The following is a 17805-nucleotide window of genomic DNA, read 5'->3' as shown; positions in this document are numbered from 1 at the left end:
ATATTTTGTATTAATAATAACCTATAAGGGAAAAGAACCTGAAAAAATATATATATAACTGAATCACTTTTCTATACACATGAAACTAGCATGCTATGGTAAATCAATTATACATCAATAAAAGCTGAAAAAATTGTAATAGTGATAATAATGGTAATAGTAGTAACAATAGCTAACATTTTCTGAGTGTTTCCTTTGTGCCATGCATGGTGCTGGGAAGTAGCTCATGTAGCCATCATAACAATTATATATGAGATAGATAATATATTTACTCCCATTTGATAGATGAGGAAATTGAGAACCTAGAGGGTTTGCAGAGTGAACAGTGTTGGATCCAGGGAATGTTTGAATGAATGTAACAGATTAAATTACTGCAAGGAGAGATACCTATTAGTTTGCTGTAGTAGTAGCCTGAAGAAGAGATGGTGAGGGACTTTACTGAGGCAAAGGCAGTAGGTTGGAGAGGCATTTGAGAGATAAATTGTATATGGAAATACTTAGGTGGATGACTCCATGTATGGAAGACAGAGAAGCCAAGGATGTCTCCAAGTGCCCCACGTAGGTGAATGAGTAGTTGTTGATGTCGTTAACCTAGGAGAAGACGAGGAAGAGCAAGTTCATGGAGCCTGGGGAGAAGAGGAGTGAGCTTGGCTCTGGTCATGTTGAATTTGATTTGCTGTGGGACACCTAGACAGAGGGTGAACAGAGAAGGGGAACTTCTGTGTGTAATAACTGCAGTGACCAGCAAGAAATTTTATTTAATCCTTCCAAATTTCAATTTCAGGAAGATACTTGGAAAATTCTACCTATGGAGTCCCGGCTTTGGTGCCGCTTTGCCATCATCTTACGTGGCCATTCTAATTGAGAGAAAAAGCAGGTAAAATGTTGCGTATCTGCATACTTAGTGGAACCATTCTCACCCAAATTAGAGTTTTGCTTTTTTTTTTTTTTGCTTAGTGTTTGTTGTGGTCCAGGGAGGAGAAATATTTCCACATGTATTTCTCAATCTTGCAAATATTTGATGGAAAATTTAATTTTATACTTATTTATGTTTTTAAGCCTATGAAAAATGAAGATTGACATTATATAGTAGTAATACTCATTAGTCTTTGTTTACTAAAAATCTAGAGTCTCCTCTGATGTGCCAAACTAAAATATGACATGCATAAATTCCAGTTAAAGATCTTTTCAGTAACCACAATACCATTGTCACACCTAAGAAAATAATAATTTTCTTTATATTCATATATATTTGTAATTTGCTTTAGACTCATTACCTCTATTAAATCAGTTATTATTTTTAAGATATCTTCTCATTTAAAAAAACATTTTGTTATCAATTTGAAAATGTTCCATGTGGAATAATAAGGTTTCTGCAAAATACTACAAATGTTATGTAAAAGTTTTTCAGTCAAGTAAACTGTTGAAGTTAAACATTTGGCATAAAATAATTTTTGCCATCTCAAGAATATTTATTTTAACTGCTGAGACCTGCTTTGATTCCACCTTTATCCCAGATAATCAAGATAGTGTCATGTGTTAATCAAGATGGGGTCATCTTTCAGCTGATGAAGATATTTGTTGTAATCATCGATCCTCTAATAAGAATATAGATAGATCTTGTTATATAACTAAATATTTACCTAAACTACCTGTTATTTTTCAGTCACTAAGTTGTGTCTGACTCTTTGTGACCCTCTGAACTGTAAACTGCCAGGCTCCTCTGTTCATGGGATTTCCCAGGCAAGGATACTGGAGTGGGTTGCCATTTCCTTCTCCAGGGGATCTTCTTGACCCAGAGATTGAACCCAAGTCTCCTGCATTGGCAGGTGGATTATTTTACCACTGAGACAGCAGGGAAGCCCTAAACTACCTGAGGCCATATTAATGCATTTTTGTAAATGTAATAATATCTAACTTTTTGTGATTCTCTGTTTGATCATGCTTTTGGATTAGTAAAATCACTAAAATCAAAGGGTGTTATAACCCCAGCAAAATCAAATCAGTATTGCTAGGAACATGAGCGTCCCTGGTGGCTCAGTGGTAAAGAATTCTCCTGCAATGCAGGAGATGTGGTGATGCGGGTTTGATGCCTGGGTAGGGGAGATGCCCTGGAGGAGGAAATGGCAACCCACTCCAGTTACCTTGCCTAGGAAATCCCATGGACGAGGAGCCTGGTGGGCTACAGTCCATGAGGTCACAAAAGAGTCAGACATGACTAAGAGACTAAACAAAAATACTGCTCAGGAATATAGGTTACCCCACCCAAGAGGAGAGTACAGAGTAGTCATTAAATCAGTGTGGATACTGGACCTATATTATCTGACTTGGGAGACTAGCTCTGCCACTTACTGTGTGACTTCTATGGCTTATTACTTATTTGAAAAATGGAGACAGTGATTAAGTACTTATATGGTTGTTCAGAGAATTAAATGAGTTAGTTATGTAAAAAGTGCTTAGAAGAGTGTCTGACACATGGTAACTGTGTTGTGTTAAGTATTTTTATTGTTTTCTCCCCCATAAGTAATGAGAGTATTTTTCTGGCGATTGTAACTTCTTGATCAGTTTATAAATATGAATATTGGTTTTTGGAAATATGATTTCAAAGTATGTTACTCATATATGAAACTTTAAAGATGCTTTAGACCAAGTTTGCTTTGATTTATTTTTTAGCACTTGAATGATAAGGTGGCATTTTTGAAGTTATTTGCCTGCATTTCAACAGAAAATGTTGAAATGAATACCTGTATAATCATCACCTAGAGTCAACCATAGTTAACATTTTACTATTTTTACTTTATTTTTATGTGATTCTAAATCTATGTATGTGTGGTATTATGTGTGTGTGTATGAACCACATAAAAGTACGTTGTTGCCATCATGATATTTTCACTCCTACATATGTTATCATCAAGCATATTCTAAAATAAGAATACTTTCCTACATAATTCTAGCACTTTTATCACACATAAGAAAATTAGCAGTCATTCCCAACTACCGTCTTGTCTGTACTATCCTAAAATAGTTTATAGCTGGTTTTATTGAACCGGAGTCTAGTCAAAGTTGATGTATGGTGTTGTTTCTTTATTTTCTCTTGATCTAGGTTAATCATCCATCCCACTTTTATCATCCATGGTAGTGACTTATTGATATGACCAGGCCAGTTATCTTGTTGTGTGTAAAATCATTTCTGGTTTTGTCAGAAGTTTTTCCTCACAGAATTATTTAAATGGTATTTCCTGTGAACTTGAAGTTCAGTCTAAATCTTTGATTAGATTTGAATTAAATACTCTTGCTAAGATTTACTTCATAGATGATGCTGACGCCATCAAGAGGCCCAAAGTTCTCAGTAGTTCTAAGTTTGAATATGTGATTAAAGTGGTAATCACCAGATCTTTCTAATGTATTGTTATTGATGGTGAATTAGATGAATGGATTTCCTGATACTCCAATAATCTCCGCTTTGCTGGAATAAAGCTCAGCTAATCATGAAATGACATCACTAAGTAAGTGAACTTGCTCTGTTGTGTCCAACTCTTTGCGACCCTGTGGACTGTAGCCCACCAGGCTCCTCCATCCATGGGATTCTCCAAGCAAGAATACTGGCGTGGGTTGCCATTTCCTTCTCCAGGGGATCTTCCCGACCCAGGGATTGAACCTGGGTCTCCCATATTGCAGGCAGATGCTTTAACCTCTGAGCCACCAGGGAAGAATATTCCAAGTATCTTCCTGAAATTGTAATTTGGAAGGATTAAATAAAATTTCTTGTTGGTCACTGCTGTTATTACACACACAATAACAGTTCTTTTATAAGTGGTTGACCAGTTTTCCCAGCACCACTTGTTAAAGAGATTGTCTTTTCTCCATTGTATATTATTGCCTCCTTTGTCAAAGATAAGGTGTCCATAGGTAAGTGGATTTATCTCTGGGCTTTCTATTTTGTTCCATTGATCTATATTTTTGTCTTTGTGCCAGTACCATACTGTCTTGATGACTGTGGCTTTGTAGTAGAGCCTGAAGTCAGGCAGGTTGATTCCTCCAGTTCCATTCTTCTTTCTCAAGTTTGCTTTGGCTATTTGAGGTTTTTTGTATTTCCATACAAATTGTGAAATTATTTGTTCTAGTTCTGTGAAAAATACCATTGGTAGCTTGATAGGGATTGCATTGAATCTATCGATTGCTTTGGATAGTATACTCATTTTCACTATATTGATTCTTCCAATCCATGAACATGGTGTATTTCTCCATCTATTTGTGTCCTCTTTGATTTCTTTCACCAGTGTTTTATAGTTTTCTATATATAGGTCTTTTGTTTCTTTAGGTAGATATATTCCTAAGTTTTTTATTCTTTTCATTGCAATGGTGAATGGAATTGTTTCCTTAATTTCTCTTTCTGTTTTCTCATTGTTAGTGTATAGGAATGCAAGGGATTTCTGGGTATTGATTTTATATCCTGCAACTTTACAATATTCATTGATTATCTCTAGTAATTTTCTGGTGGAGTCGTTAGGGTTTTCTATGTAGAGGATTATGTCATCTGCAAACAGTGAGAATTTTACTTCTTCTTTTCCAATGTGGATTCCTTTTATTTCTTTTTCTGCTCTGATTGCTGTGGCCAAAACTTCCAAAACTATGTTGAATAGTAGTGGTGAGAGTGGGCACCCTTGTCTTGTTCCTGACTTTAGGGGAAATGCTTTCAATTTTTCACCACTGAGGATAGTGTTTGCTGTGGCTTTGTCATATACAGCTTTTATTATGTTGAGGTATGTTCCTTTTATTCCTGCTTTCTGGAGGGTTTTTATCATAAATGAATGCTGAATTTTGTCAAAGGCTTTCTCTGTATCTATTGAGATAATCATATGGTTTTTATCTTTCAATTTGTTAATGTGGTGTATTACATTGATTGGTTTACGGATATTGAAGAATCCTTGCATCCCTGGGATAAAGCCCACTTGGTCATGATGTATGATCTTCTTAATATGTTGTTGGATTCTGTTTGCTAGAATTTTGTTAAGGAATTTTGCATATATGTTCATCAGTGATATTGGCCTGTAATTTTCTTTTTTTGTGGCATCTTTGTCAGGTTTTGGTATTAGGGTGATGGTGGCCTCATAGAATGAGTTTGGAAGTTTATCTTCCTCTGCAATTTTCTGGAAGAGTTTGAGTAGGATAGGTATTAGTTCTTCTCTAAATTTTTGGTAGAATTCAGCTGTGAAGCCGTCTGGTCCTGGGTTTTTGTTTGCTGGAAGATTTCTGATTACAGTTTCAATTTCCATGCTTGTGATGGGTCTGTTAAGATTTTCTATTTCTTCTTGGTTCAGTTTTGGAAAGTTGTACTTTTCTAAGAATTTGTCCATTTCTTCCGAGTTGTCCATTTTATTGGCATATAGTTGCTGATAGTAGTCTCTTATGATCCTTTGTATTTCAGTGTTGTCTGTTGTGATCTCTCCATTTTCATTTCTAATTTTGTTGATTTGATTTTTCTCCCTTTGTTTCTTGATGAGTCTGGCTAATGGTCTGTCAACTTTATTTATCTTGTCAAAGAACCAGCTTTTGGTTTTGTTGATTGTTGCTATGGTCTCTTTTGTTTCTTTTGCATTTATTTCTACCCTAATTTTTAAGATTTCTTTCCTTCTACCAGCCCTGGGGTTCTTCATTTCTCCCTTTTCTAGTTGCTTTAAGTGTAGAGTTAGAGTATTTATTTGACTCTTTTCTTGTTTCTTGAGGTAAGCCTGTAATGCTATGAATTTTCCCCTTAGCACTGCTTTTACAGTGTCCCACTGTAAAAGGTTTTGGGTTGTTGTGTTTTCATTTTCATTCATTTCTATGCATATTTTGATTTCTTTTTTGATTTCTTCTGTGATTTGTTGGTTATTCAGCAGCGTGTTGTTCAGCCTCCATATGTTGGAATTTTTAATAGTTTTTCTCTTGTAGTTCAGATCCAGTCTTACTGCATTGTGGTCAGAAAAGATGCTTGGAATTATTTCAATTTTTTTGAATTTACCAAGGCTAGATTTATGGCCCAGCATGTGGTCTATCCTGGAGAAGGTTCCATGTGCGCTTGAAAAAAAGGTGAAATTCATTGTTTTGGGTTGAAATGTCCTATAGATATCAATTAGATCTAACTGGTCTATTGTATCATTTAAAGTTTGTGTTTCCTTGTTAATTTTCTGTTTAGTTGATCTATCCATAGGTGTGAGTGGGGTATTAAAGTCTCCCACGATTATTGTGTTATTGTTAATTTCCCCTTTCATCCTTGTTAGCATTTGTCTTACATATTGCGGTGCTCCTATGTTGGGTGCATATATATTTATAATTGTTACATCTTCTTCTTGTATTGGTCTTTTGATCATTATGTAGTGTCCTTCTTTGTCTCTTTTCACAGCCTTTGATTTAAAGTCTATTTTATCTGATATGAGTATTGCTACTCCTGCTTTCTTTTGTTCTCTATTTGCATGGAATATCTTTTTCCAGCCCTTCACTTTCAGTCTGTATGTGTCCCTTGTTTCAAGGTGGGTCTCTTGTAGACAACATATATAGGGGTCTTGTTTTTGTATGCATTCAGCCAGTCTTTGTCTTTTGGTTGGGGCATTCAGCCCATTTACATTTAACGTAATTATTGATAAGTATGATCCCGTTGCCATTTACTTTATTGTTTTGGGTTTGAGTTTATACCCCCTTTTTGTGTTTCCTGTCTAGAGAAGATCCTTTAGCATTTGTTGAAGAGCTGATTTGGTGGTGCTGAATTCTCTCAGCTTTTGCTTGTCTGTGAAGCTTTTGTTTTCTCCTTCATATTTGAATGAGATCCTTGCTGGGTAGAGAAATCTGGGCTGTAGGGTATTTTCTTTCATCACTTTAAGTATGTCCTGCCATTTCCTCCTGGCCGAAAGAGTTTCTATTGAAAGATCAGCTGTTATCCTTATGGGAATCCCTTGTGTGTTATTGTTTCTCCCTTGTTGCTTTTAATATTTGTTCTTTGTGTTTTACCTTTGTTAATTTTATTAATATGTGTCTTGCCTTGGGTTTATCCTGTTTGGGACTCTCTGGGTTTCTTGGACTTGGGTGATTATTTCCTTCCCCATTTTAGGGAAATTTTTCAACTATTATCTCCTCAAGTATTTTCTCACGGTCTTTCTTTTTGTCTTCTTCTTTTGGGACTCCTATGATTCAAATGTTGGGGCGTTTAACATTGTCCCAGAGGTCTCTGATGTTGTCCTCATTTCTTTTAATTCGTTTTTCTTTTTTCCTCTCTGTTTCATATATTTCTACCATTCTATCTTCTACCTCACTTATCCTATCTTCTGCCTCCGTTATTCTACTGTTGGTTCCCTCCAGAGTGTTTTTGATCTCATTTGTTGCATTATTCATTATATATTGACTGTTTTTTATTTCTTCTAGGTCCTTGTTAAACCTTTCTTGCATCTTCTCAATCCTTGACTCCAGGCTATTTATCTGTAACTCCATTTTGTTTTCAAGATTTTGGATCATTTTCACTATCATTCTTTGGAATTCTTTATCAAGTGGATTCCCTCTCTCTTCCTCTTTTGTTTGGTTTGGTGGGCATTTACCCAGTTCCTTTACCTGCTGGGTATTTCTCTGCCTTTTCATCTTGTTTATTTTGCTGTGTTTGGGGTGGCCTTTCTGTATTCTGGCAGTTTGTGGTTCCTCTTTATTGTGGAGGTTCCTCGTTGTGGGTGGGGTTGGATGGGTGGCTTGATTTCCTGGTTAGGGAAGCTTGTGTCGGTATTCTGGTGGGTGGAACTGGATTTCTTCTCTCTGAAGTGCAATGAAGTGTCCAGTAGTGAGTTTTGGGATGTCAGTGGATTTGGTGTGACTTTGGTCAGCCTGTATATTGAGGCTCAGGGCTATGTTCCTGTGTTGCTGGAGAATTTGCGTGGTATGTCTTGCTCTGGAACTTGTTGGCCCTTGGGTGGTGCTTGGTTTCAGCATAGGTATGGAGGATTTTGATGAGCTCCTATTGATTAATGTTCCCTGGATTCAGGAGTTCTCTGATGTTCTCAGAATTTGGACTTAAGCCTCCTGCCTCTGGTTTTCAGTCTTATTCTTACGGTAGCCTCAAGACTTCTCCGAGCACTGATGATAAAACATCTAGGTTAAAGATGAAATTTCTCCATAGTGACGGGCACCTGGAGAGGCCTCCCCTGTCTATCACCAACTCCTGGAGCTTACTCAAACTCATGTCCATTGAGTTGGTGATGCCATCCAGCCATCTCATCCTCTGTCATCCCCTTCTCCTCCCACCTTCAATCTTTCCCAGCATCAGGGTCTTTTCCAATGAGTCAGTTCTTCGCATCAGGGTGGCCAAAGTATTGGAGTTTCAGCTTCAGCGTCAGTCCTCCCAATAAACACCCAGGACTGATCTCCTTTAGGATGGACTGGTTGGATCTCCTTGCAGTCCAAGGGACTCTCAAGAGTCTTCTCCAACACCACAGTTCAAAAGTATCAATTCTTTGGTGCTCAGCTTTCTTTATAATCCAGCTCTCACATCCATACATGACTACTGGAAAAACCATAGCTTTGACTAGACAGACTTTGTTGGCAAAGTGATGTCTTTGCTTTTTAATATGCTGTCTAGTTTGGTCATAACTTTTCTTCCAAGGAGCAAGCGTCTTTTCATTTCATGGCTGCCGTCACCATCTGCAGTGATTTTGGAGCCCAAGAAAATAAAGTCTCTCACTGTTTCCATTGTTTCCCCATCTATTTGCCATGCAGTGATGGGACCAGATGCCATGATCTTAGTTTTCTGAATATTTGAGCTTCAAGCCAACTTTTTCAGTCTCCTCTTTCACTTTCATCAAGAGGCTCTTTAATTCTTCGCTTTCTGACATAAGGGTGATGTCATCTGCATGTTTGAGGTTATTGATATTTCTCCTGGCAATCATGATTGCAACTTGTGCTTCACCCAGCCTGGCATTTCTCATGATGTACTCTGCATATAAGTAAAATAAGCAGGGTGACATATACAGCCTTGACGTACTCCTTTCCCAATTTGGAACCAGTCTGTTGTTCCATGTCTAGTTCTAACTGTTGCTTCTTGATCTGTGTATAGATTTCTCAAGAGGCAGGTCAGGTGCTCTGGTATTCCCATCTCTTTCAGAATTTTCCAGTTTGTTGTAATCCACACAGTCAAAAGCTTTGGCATAGTCAATAAAGCAGAAGTAGATATTTTTTTGGAACTCTTTTGCTTTTTTGATGATCCAGCCGATGTTGGCAGTTTGATCTCTGCCTCCTCTGCCTTTTCTTGATCCAGCTTGAACATCTTGAACATCTGGAAGTTCATGATTCATGTATTGTTGAAGCCTGGCTTGGAGAATTTTGAGCATTAGGTTACTAGTGTGTGAGATGAGTACAGTTATCCCCATGGGATAAATCCCTCCTTTGTTGAAAACTACCGATCTATATTGTTACTAAATTTTTTGTCTAGTTTTATTACTTGCTGAGAGAAAGATATTAAAATCTCCGTTCTGTTGATCTGGATTTGTCTGGTTCTCACTTTAATGCTGTCAGTTTAGTGTATACACATTTATGGTTGTCATTTCTTCAATGATAAATTGAACTTGTTATCAATATAAGATGTTTGTCTATAGCTCAGATAATTCCCTTTGCTCTGAATTCTATTTTATTTGGTATTGCTATAACCACTCCAGCCGTCTTCTTGCATTGTATTGAATTTCTTTCCAGTTAATTTCCAATCCCTTAGTTTTGTACTTGAAATGTGATTTTTGTAGATAACATGCAATTAGGTCTTGGATTTTTATTTTTTAATTTTTAAAACTTTATATTTAAAAATTAAAAAGTTATTTTTTGGCCAAGCCACGTGACTTGGGGGATCGTAGTTTCCCTGACTTGGTACCGAACCCAGGCCCATTGCAGTGAAAACTGAATCCTTACCACTCGACTGCCAAGGGATTCCCTGGGTCTTGGTGTTTTAAATCTATTTTTGCTAATTTTTGTCTTTTAATTAGATTAATTAGCCATTAACATTTGGTATATTTATTATGATGTGTCTAGATTAGATCCACTGTTTTATTATTATTTTTCTTCTTTTTTTCTTTCTCTGTTCCTTTTCCTGCATTCTTTTCCATTGTTTGATTTTTTTTTTTTTTTTTTTAGATGGTGACACTATATGTTATTTAAAAAAAAAATCTCCTCCATTCCCTTTTTAAAATGACTATATTTTGGGGGCAGGAGTTTTAGGTTCAAAGCAAAATTATATGGAAAGTATAATGATTTTTCATATATCCAGATCCCTGCACATGGATGTGATGTGCTGTGGCTTAGTTGCTCAGCCTTGACTGACTCTTTGTGACCCCAGGGACTGTAGCCCGCCAGGCTCCTCTGTCCATGGGGATTCTCCAAGCAAGAATACTGGAGTGGGTTGCCATGCCCTCCTCCAGGGGATCTTCCTAACCCATGGTTCGAACCTGGGTCTCTCACATTGCAGGTGGATTCTTTACTGTCTGAACCACCAGGGGAACCCAAGAATACTGGAGTGGGTAGCCTATCCCTTACAGCCTCCCTAATTATCAATATCACCCAACAGAGTGGCACATTTGTTACAATCGATGCACATATGTAGACATGTCACTATCAGTCCAAATTTATAATTTACATTAGGGTTCTTGGTTTTGTACATTTATGGGTTTGGACAAATGTATAAGGACACATATAGACTATTATAGGATCTTGCAGAGGAATTTCACTGTCTTAAAAGTCCTCTGTGCTTGTGTATTAATCCCTCTCCCCTCAACCCCTAGTAACCACCAATCTAACTGTCTCCATGGTTATATCTTTTCTAGAATGTTGTATAGTTGGAATCATACAGTATGTTGGTTTTTCAGATTAACATCTTTTACTTAGTGATATGTGGTTAAGTTTCCCCCATGTCTTTTCATGGCTTGATGGGTCATTTCTTTTTGGAACTGAATAATATTCCGTGGTCTGGATGTACTGGTTTATTTATCCATTGATCTACTGACAGACATCTTGATGGCTTCCAAGTTTTGGTAATTATGGATAAAGCTACTGTAAACCTTCAGGTGCAGGTTTTTATGTAGACATAAATTTTCAATTCCTTTGGATGATTACTAAAGGTTGTGATTGCTAGATCATGTACTAAGAGTTTGTTTAATTTTGTATGAAACTGCCTACTGTCTTCCAGAGGGTCTGGGCCATTTTGTATCCTCATTGGTCCTGTTGTTCAATGTCTTCACCAGCATTTAGTAGTATCTGAATTTTGGCATTCCTAATATGTGTGTAGTCGTATCTCATTGTTGTTTTAATTTGCATTTCCTTGATGATATATGTATGTTGTGGGGCATTTCTTCATGCTTATTTACTTTAATCTCTATGTATATATATATTTAAAGTAGGTTTCTTGTATTTGACATATAATTGGGTTATGTTTTAGATCAGCTTTGACAATCTTTTAACTGTCATTCAGAGTAATTGGTGCAGTGACAAAGAACCCACCTGCCAATGCAGGAGACCTCAGAGACGTGCGTTGGATCCCTAGGTCAGGAAGATCCCCTGAAGTATAAAATGGCAACCCACTCCAATATTCTTGCCTAGAAGATTCCATGGACAGAGGAGACAGGCAGTCTGTATAGTCAGTGGGGTTGCAGAGTCAGACATGACTGAGCATACACATACCTAGCGAAGTGATTATTGATATAGTTGGATTGATTTCTACCATATTTGTTACTGTTCTTTCTTTGTTGCCTTTGTTCTTTGTTCTGATTTTTATCTTCCAGTCTTATTCTGCCTTTTGTGGTTTTAATTGAATGTTTTATCTATTGGATTGGTAAAAACGTTCATTCAGGTTTTTCTATAAGATGTTACAGGCAAGCTCCTGGAGGTAAGACTCACAAAAGTGTGGGGCCCCCTTGAGACCGATACCTGTGGAATTTTTCCTCTCAGGCTGTGCCTCCCTCTGTCTATCCTGACTCCCCTAGTGAACCTCCTGCTGCGTGTCGGTTACAGTGCAGATGGGCCTCTTCTGACTCTCGCTCCCCAGAGGCTTCAGCGTGTGAGTTTGTGCTCTGTTACAGGCTCGTTCTCGGTATCTGCTTGCAGTTTCTGCAGTGCAGGGGGCAGCAGTTCGCAGTGTGACCTTACTTCTCTTGTGGAAGTTGACTTTTCCATTTGTTCAGTTTTTTACTTGGTTTTAGGGCTAAGTGATCACTTCCAGGCTCCTTATATGTAAACTGTAAACTGGAAGAAGAATTTTTTTTTAAGAATTCCATTTTTATGTATTTATTTCTTTTTTAAGTTTTTCCAAAAAGTCAAATTCTTTTTTGAAGAGCAACATTTATTTAAATACCATGATAGTACCAAAATAAAATTGTGTTATTGACATTAAAAGCTATAACTCCTTAAGGCATAAAGAGGTTTCCTGGAAGTAGTTTATTTCCTATTCTCCTTTTAACATTTGATAGTAAACTGTTTTTTAAGCTTTCTGTTTTTATTTATTTAAGTGAGCTATTGCACTAGTATTTTATTCACAGACACTAGGGATTCATAGAAAATTTGCCCTAGATTATGGCTTGTTCTAAATATTAGTTGGAGTGGCTTTACTCTGTTTAGATTAGAATTAGAGGCTGATTAGAATTTGAGGCTTCCCTGGTGGCTCAGCCTGTAAAGTGTCTGCTTGCAATGCCAGGAGACCTGAGTTCTATCCCTGGGTCAGGAAGATCCCCTGGAGAAGAAAATGGCAACCCACTGCAGTACTCTTGCCTGAAAAATTGCATGGATGGAGGAGCCTGGTAGGCTACAGTCCATGGGGTCTCAAATAGTCAGACTTGACTGAGTGACTTCTCTCTCTCTCTCTAGAATTTTAACTTCTTTATGAGTATTATCCCATGGTTTCTGAAGAAAAAGTGATCCTTATCTTGATGTGATTGTTTAGTAGTTGAACTTTTTGTGACAGGTGTTGATTTAGTTCTGTTCTTTATTAGATGATGCAATTAAAAAAAAACCTGGAAATAGCTCTAAGGTCTTCTTCTTCTTTTTTTTAAAGTGTTGTGTGTATATATGTACATCAAGCACAAATGGTTTGGGGTCTAATTAAAAACTTTAAAATTAAATTTTATAGTATTGTTCAGAAGCTAGTGACTTACTTTTTAAAATGCAGGTTTAAAAAACATTTTTGACTTTAACAATAAAACATAGAAAAGCAAATCTTTTAGCTTTGTTTCTTTATAAGTTTCATAGTGTATCTTACTTTAAGAAAGTCTAGTCTCTGTTTATCTGGAATTGTGCAAAATTTAACAATGGTCTTACTTGCTTTGAAAACATTTTTCATTTAGCAACAAATTTTTCTTAAGATTTCATTAAACATCAAGATACCTGAGTAATCTACTCAGATTACTGAGTAGAATCTGGTAGAAAGTTATCTCCTAGACTTTTTAAAACTAAGATACACTATAAAACAACTTATAAAGAAATAAAGCTAAAAAATTTGCTTGTGTATGTTTTATATAAGTAATTTACAAAGGTTGAAGATAAGTGTATTTTAAAATTATTACATCTAGCCCCAAATGAAACATATTAATATTATAGCATTTAAGGAAGAGGAATTTATAATTATGCCTTTAGTTCCCAAAGAAGGTCAATGATATGTTGTTGGAGGTGGCCAGTAGGCAGCTTGAAGTGTGAGTCTAGATTCAGGAAAAGCATGGTGGTTATATAAATAAAATCGGAGGTTTCCTCCTGTTGGTGATTATTGAAGCTATTGGAGATTAGAGTCTCAAAGCTCAGAATAGGGAGTCTGAGGTTAGAAGTTGGGAAATAGCAACCTTTAAGGAATCAGTTTTGAACCAAATTTTAAATTAATTGATCAGTTCTTAGTTCATCCTTTTAAAAGTAAATATCAGTAATATATTAGAAAGGATAGAAGAAAAAGAATGTGGAGGATTAGCAGTTTTTTCCAAATTAGCAAATTGTGATAATTTAAATTTTTTAATCTCTGAAGCTCTATTCAATAATGAAATCTTTACTAAAGTTATATGCTTTGTACTCAATTGTATAATCACTTTTTTAAAAAAAGCATTTAATGATGTACAAACATACAACGTGGTTATATATACACACACATACATATGATGGATATATATGTGTGTGTGTGTATATATATAGGTATAGATATATAAGTGAAAATCTAACTATATTCATGAATATGTTTTCATCTATATTGGTTTAAATTTATTTCGTCACTTTTTTCTCCTTCTCTCCAACTCATCCATCCTTTTATTCATCCATCCACCCAGCCATCCATCTCTCCATCTTTCTCAGTCTCCTTCTATCTACAGAATTAAACATGCTTTGCCAGCTAGTTCCTAACACCTTCTAAGAGGGCAGCTTACTTAAATCTTAATCGCATCATTATGGGGTTCTGCGAAGCTTTGAAGTTGTTTCCAGGGTTGCTTAAAAAATTTGTGCCACGAAGAACTGTGATCTTAGTAACTCAGCAGGAAGCTTTGGTAGCATCTAGTTTATCCCTAGGTGGGCTGTTAAGAACTAGTCTTCTCTTTCTTTTTCTAGGAAGTCCTTTGTTTGTGGTTCAGAAAGAAGTTGTTCTGATGGATTTTGTTTTGTAGAGTAGTTGTGGATTTGCTTTGATATTTAGTATTAGTTTAGATAAGTTAAAGCTGCAGGGTGCTCAAAGAAGGACATGGATTAAAGTATCAGAATTGGGTATTTATTCTAAGCATATTCATGGTTTAAGTTGTTAAATTACACTGTTGTAATTATGAAACTCCTAAGCAGATGTGACCAAAAGGAATCAACTATGTACTATGTGGGTAAAAGAATACCTATAAACTGGCCTGTAAATTCTTGGTATCTTCAAGTTTCAGTGTCATGTTCACAGGAAGAAAATGAGATTACCTTGCAGTCTTCTGAAAAATCTTACCTCTCTATTATCCACTGTATACCATAGAATATAATTATGAACTCTTTCTCTGGACTAGAAGTTTGTCTTACCCATTCCTGTACCTTAAAGAAGTATTTTATACTGTTCTGAAATATTTTGACAAATGAAATTCTATTTAATTTGAAAGACTTTCTGAAATGATTAAATAAAATCTCTTGGTAAACTTACAGTGTTTAGGAACATTCACTTTGTTTTTCTTTAATCTCTAATTTCTCCTTATCCATTGAACACAGGCATATTTTATATGTATATATAAATATTTAGAAGTTATACTATTCCTACTATATTCCCTAGTGACCTTAGTTATGAAATGTGTTATATACAGTGTCATTCAGAAGTTTGAGGAAGTTAACTAAAGAATATTTACACTAAAGTTTCCAGAAAATAAAAAGCATTATTGTCCATCTAATTAGACAAAATAATGTCATTAGAAGATAATCCTTGAAATTTCAGTAGAATGTGAGGATACCTTTTATGCTACTGAGATGTTACGAAAATTTAATTATTTTAATATTTCCCCATAAGGAATAGTGATACTCTGATTGCACAGTTCTTAACAGTGGTTCTTAATACTTTTTTAGATAGTACCCCTTGATGTACACACCCATTTACATTTTTAATGGAAGTTTAAAAGATTTACCTCCTTTCCCCATCAAAAAAAAAATAAATAAATAAAGCTTAACTGTGGTTGAAAGAAATACTTGACTAACTTTAGGCTGCTTATTCATCGAGTTTCACCAGTCTTCTAATCTAGTGATTAGATTAGAAGAATGGAAGTATTTGTGTATCAGAGCCTCCTGTGAAGTTTAAAAAGTTATTGTCCTCCTTGGCCCCAGCCCTTCTCTAGGCCCACTTTTTTTCTAACTGACATCTCCCCACTTCCCTGTCACTGTTGTAGCAGTGTTTTAATGTGTAACTTGGTTTCCAGAGAGAATTTACTCACTAGGAAGGGCGTGACTTGTTTGTCTTCAGACTTAGGCTAGATACAGTCAAGTGTTAAATAATAAAATGGTATTTAATCAACTTATCTGTTTCCTGTAATACTGACCATCTCTGGAGAAGTGATAAAATAAATTACTGTTCTGATATTCTAACCTGCCAAATAAAATACCGTCCTCTCATTCTTGAGGCTGTTAGCTTTGGGTTGGAGTTCAGATAAAGCTGAGGAGGAGGTGATCTTCCTCATTATTTGGAAATGGTGAATTGAAACTTGGGGCTTCCCAGGTGGCTCAGTGGGTAAAGAATCTGCCTGCCAGTGCAGGAGACGTGGGTTGGATCTCTGGATCAGGAAGATCCCCTGGAGAAGGAAATGGCAAACGATACAGTATCCTTGCCTGGGAAATCTCATGGACAGAGGAGCCTGCCAGGCTACAGTTTATGGGTCACAAAGTGTCGGACACGACTGAGCAACTAACAACAACAACAGATTGAAGCTTGAGACCGTAATAGTCTCAAGTACCCTAATAGCAATACATCCTCGGCTTTTTACTGATAGATAGACTGTGTCAAGGCTTTCTTTACCCTCGCTGCACAGAAGCCTGCTGGGATACCATGTTAAACAAATCAGTGTAGTTTAGGACTGAAAGATAACTTAGTAAAGATTTTCTACTGTAGAAGCAGTACCTTGGAAAGAATGTGAAACTTGAGTCGGAAGAACTTGCTTTCTGCTGCCTTCATATTTTTGAATAAACCACTTCTCTGATTCTTGGTTTTTAACAGAGTAAGGATGATAGTGTCTGCTTTATACTTTGTGTAACTACTGAGAGGATAAAATCTGATTTCAAAATATTAATTATACTGTGTAAATTATTAAATTTTATACAAATGGATCATGTTTTTGCTTGCTAATAAATAAGTGTCATTAGTCAGTCCTCCCTCTGTCTAGTGGTTGTCTTTCGTGATTATATTTCTACAATATATGTCTATAATGTATTCCTTCTTATATGACTGGATTCCTAGTAACACTTTGCTTAGTAATTCTACCATCTGTTTAGTGTCTGTTAGATGCCAGGTACTATTGCAGGTCTGTGAAAATTTAGCGATTAAATGAGATCATCTTTGCTCAGTAAAGATAAACAGTTACAGATGGAAGCTAGTGATGATTCTAGAGTTGGGTTGCTGTTATTATCAGAGACAGAATGAAATTAGTGGAATAAATGTTTTTGAAGATAGCATCATATATTAGTTCACTTCATTGTTGTTGTTCAGTCACTCACTTGTGTCTGACTCTTTGCGACCCCACGGACTGCAGCACGCTAGGCTTCCTGGTCCTTCACCGTCTCCCGGAGCTTGCTCAAACTCAAGTCCATCTCATCGGTGATGCCATCTAACCATCTCATCTTCTGTCGTCCCCTTCTCTTCCTGCCTTCAATCTTTCTCATCATGAGGGTCTTTTCTAATGAATCAGCTCTTCACATCAGGTGGCCAAAGTATTGGAGCTTCAGCTTTATCATCAGTCCTTCCAATGAACATTCAGGACTGATTTCCTTTAGGGTTGACTGATTGGATCTCCTTGCAGTCTAAGGGACTCTCAAGCGTTTTCTCCACCCCACAGCTCAAAAGCATCGGTTCTTTGGTGCTTAGCCTTCTATATGGTCCAACTGTCACATCCATACATGACTGCTGGAAAAACTATAGCTTTGACTAGATGAACCTTTGTTGGCAAAGTAATGTCTCTGCTTTTTAACACATTGTCTAGTTTGTCATAGCTTTTCTTCCAAGGAGCAAGCGTCTTAATTTCACTCCATAGTGAAATGTATTTTCAGGCATTACCACTGAAATTACAGAAATATCTTTACTTTGGTTTTGTAATGAAGAATACTATTTTTTTGTTCATATGTAACCAGCAATTG

General features: G+C 36.5%; 1 protein-coding gene across 1 annotated transcript in view; it reads left to right on the top strand.

Annotated features, from left to right (window-relative positions):
- The window catches only part of TMEM135 (transmembrane protein 135), a 249725-nt gene that overhangs the window by 33160 nt on the left and 198760 nt on the right, over positions 1 to 17805 (top strand). Inside the window, exon 3 of the mRNA XM_043452729.1 lies at positions 785 to 877. Coding sequence (XP_043308664.1) covers positions 785 to 877 — 93 coding nt within the window. The remainder of the gene's footprint in view (positions 1 to 784; positions 878 to 17805) is intronic.

This window comes from Cervus canadensis, chromosome 29, assembly GCF_019320065.1.
Source record: "Cervus canadensis isolate Bull #8, Minnesota chromosome 29, ASM1932006v1, whole genome shotgun sequence".
In the NCBI taxonomy this organism is placed as follows: Eukaryota; Metazoa; Chordata; class Mammalia; order Artiodactyla; family Cervidae; genus Cervus; species Cervus canadensis.
This window is presented reverse-complemented; position numbering and strand designations above follow the sequence as displayed.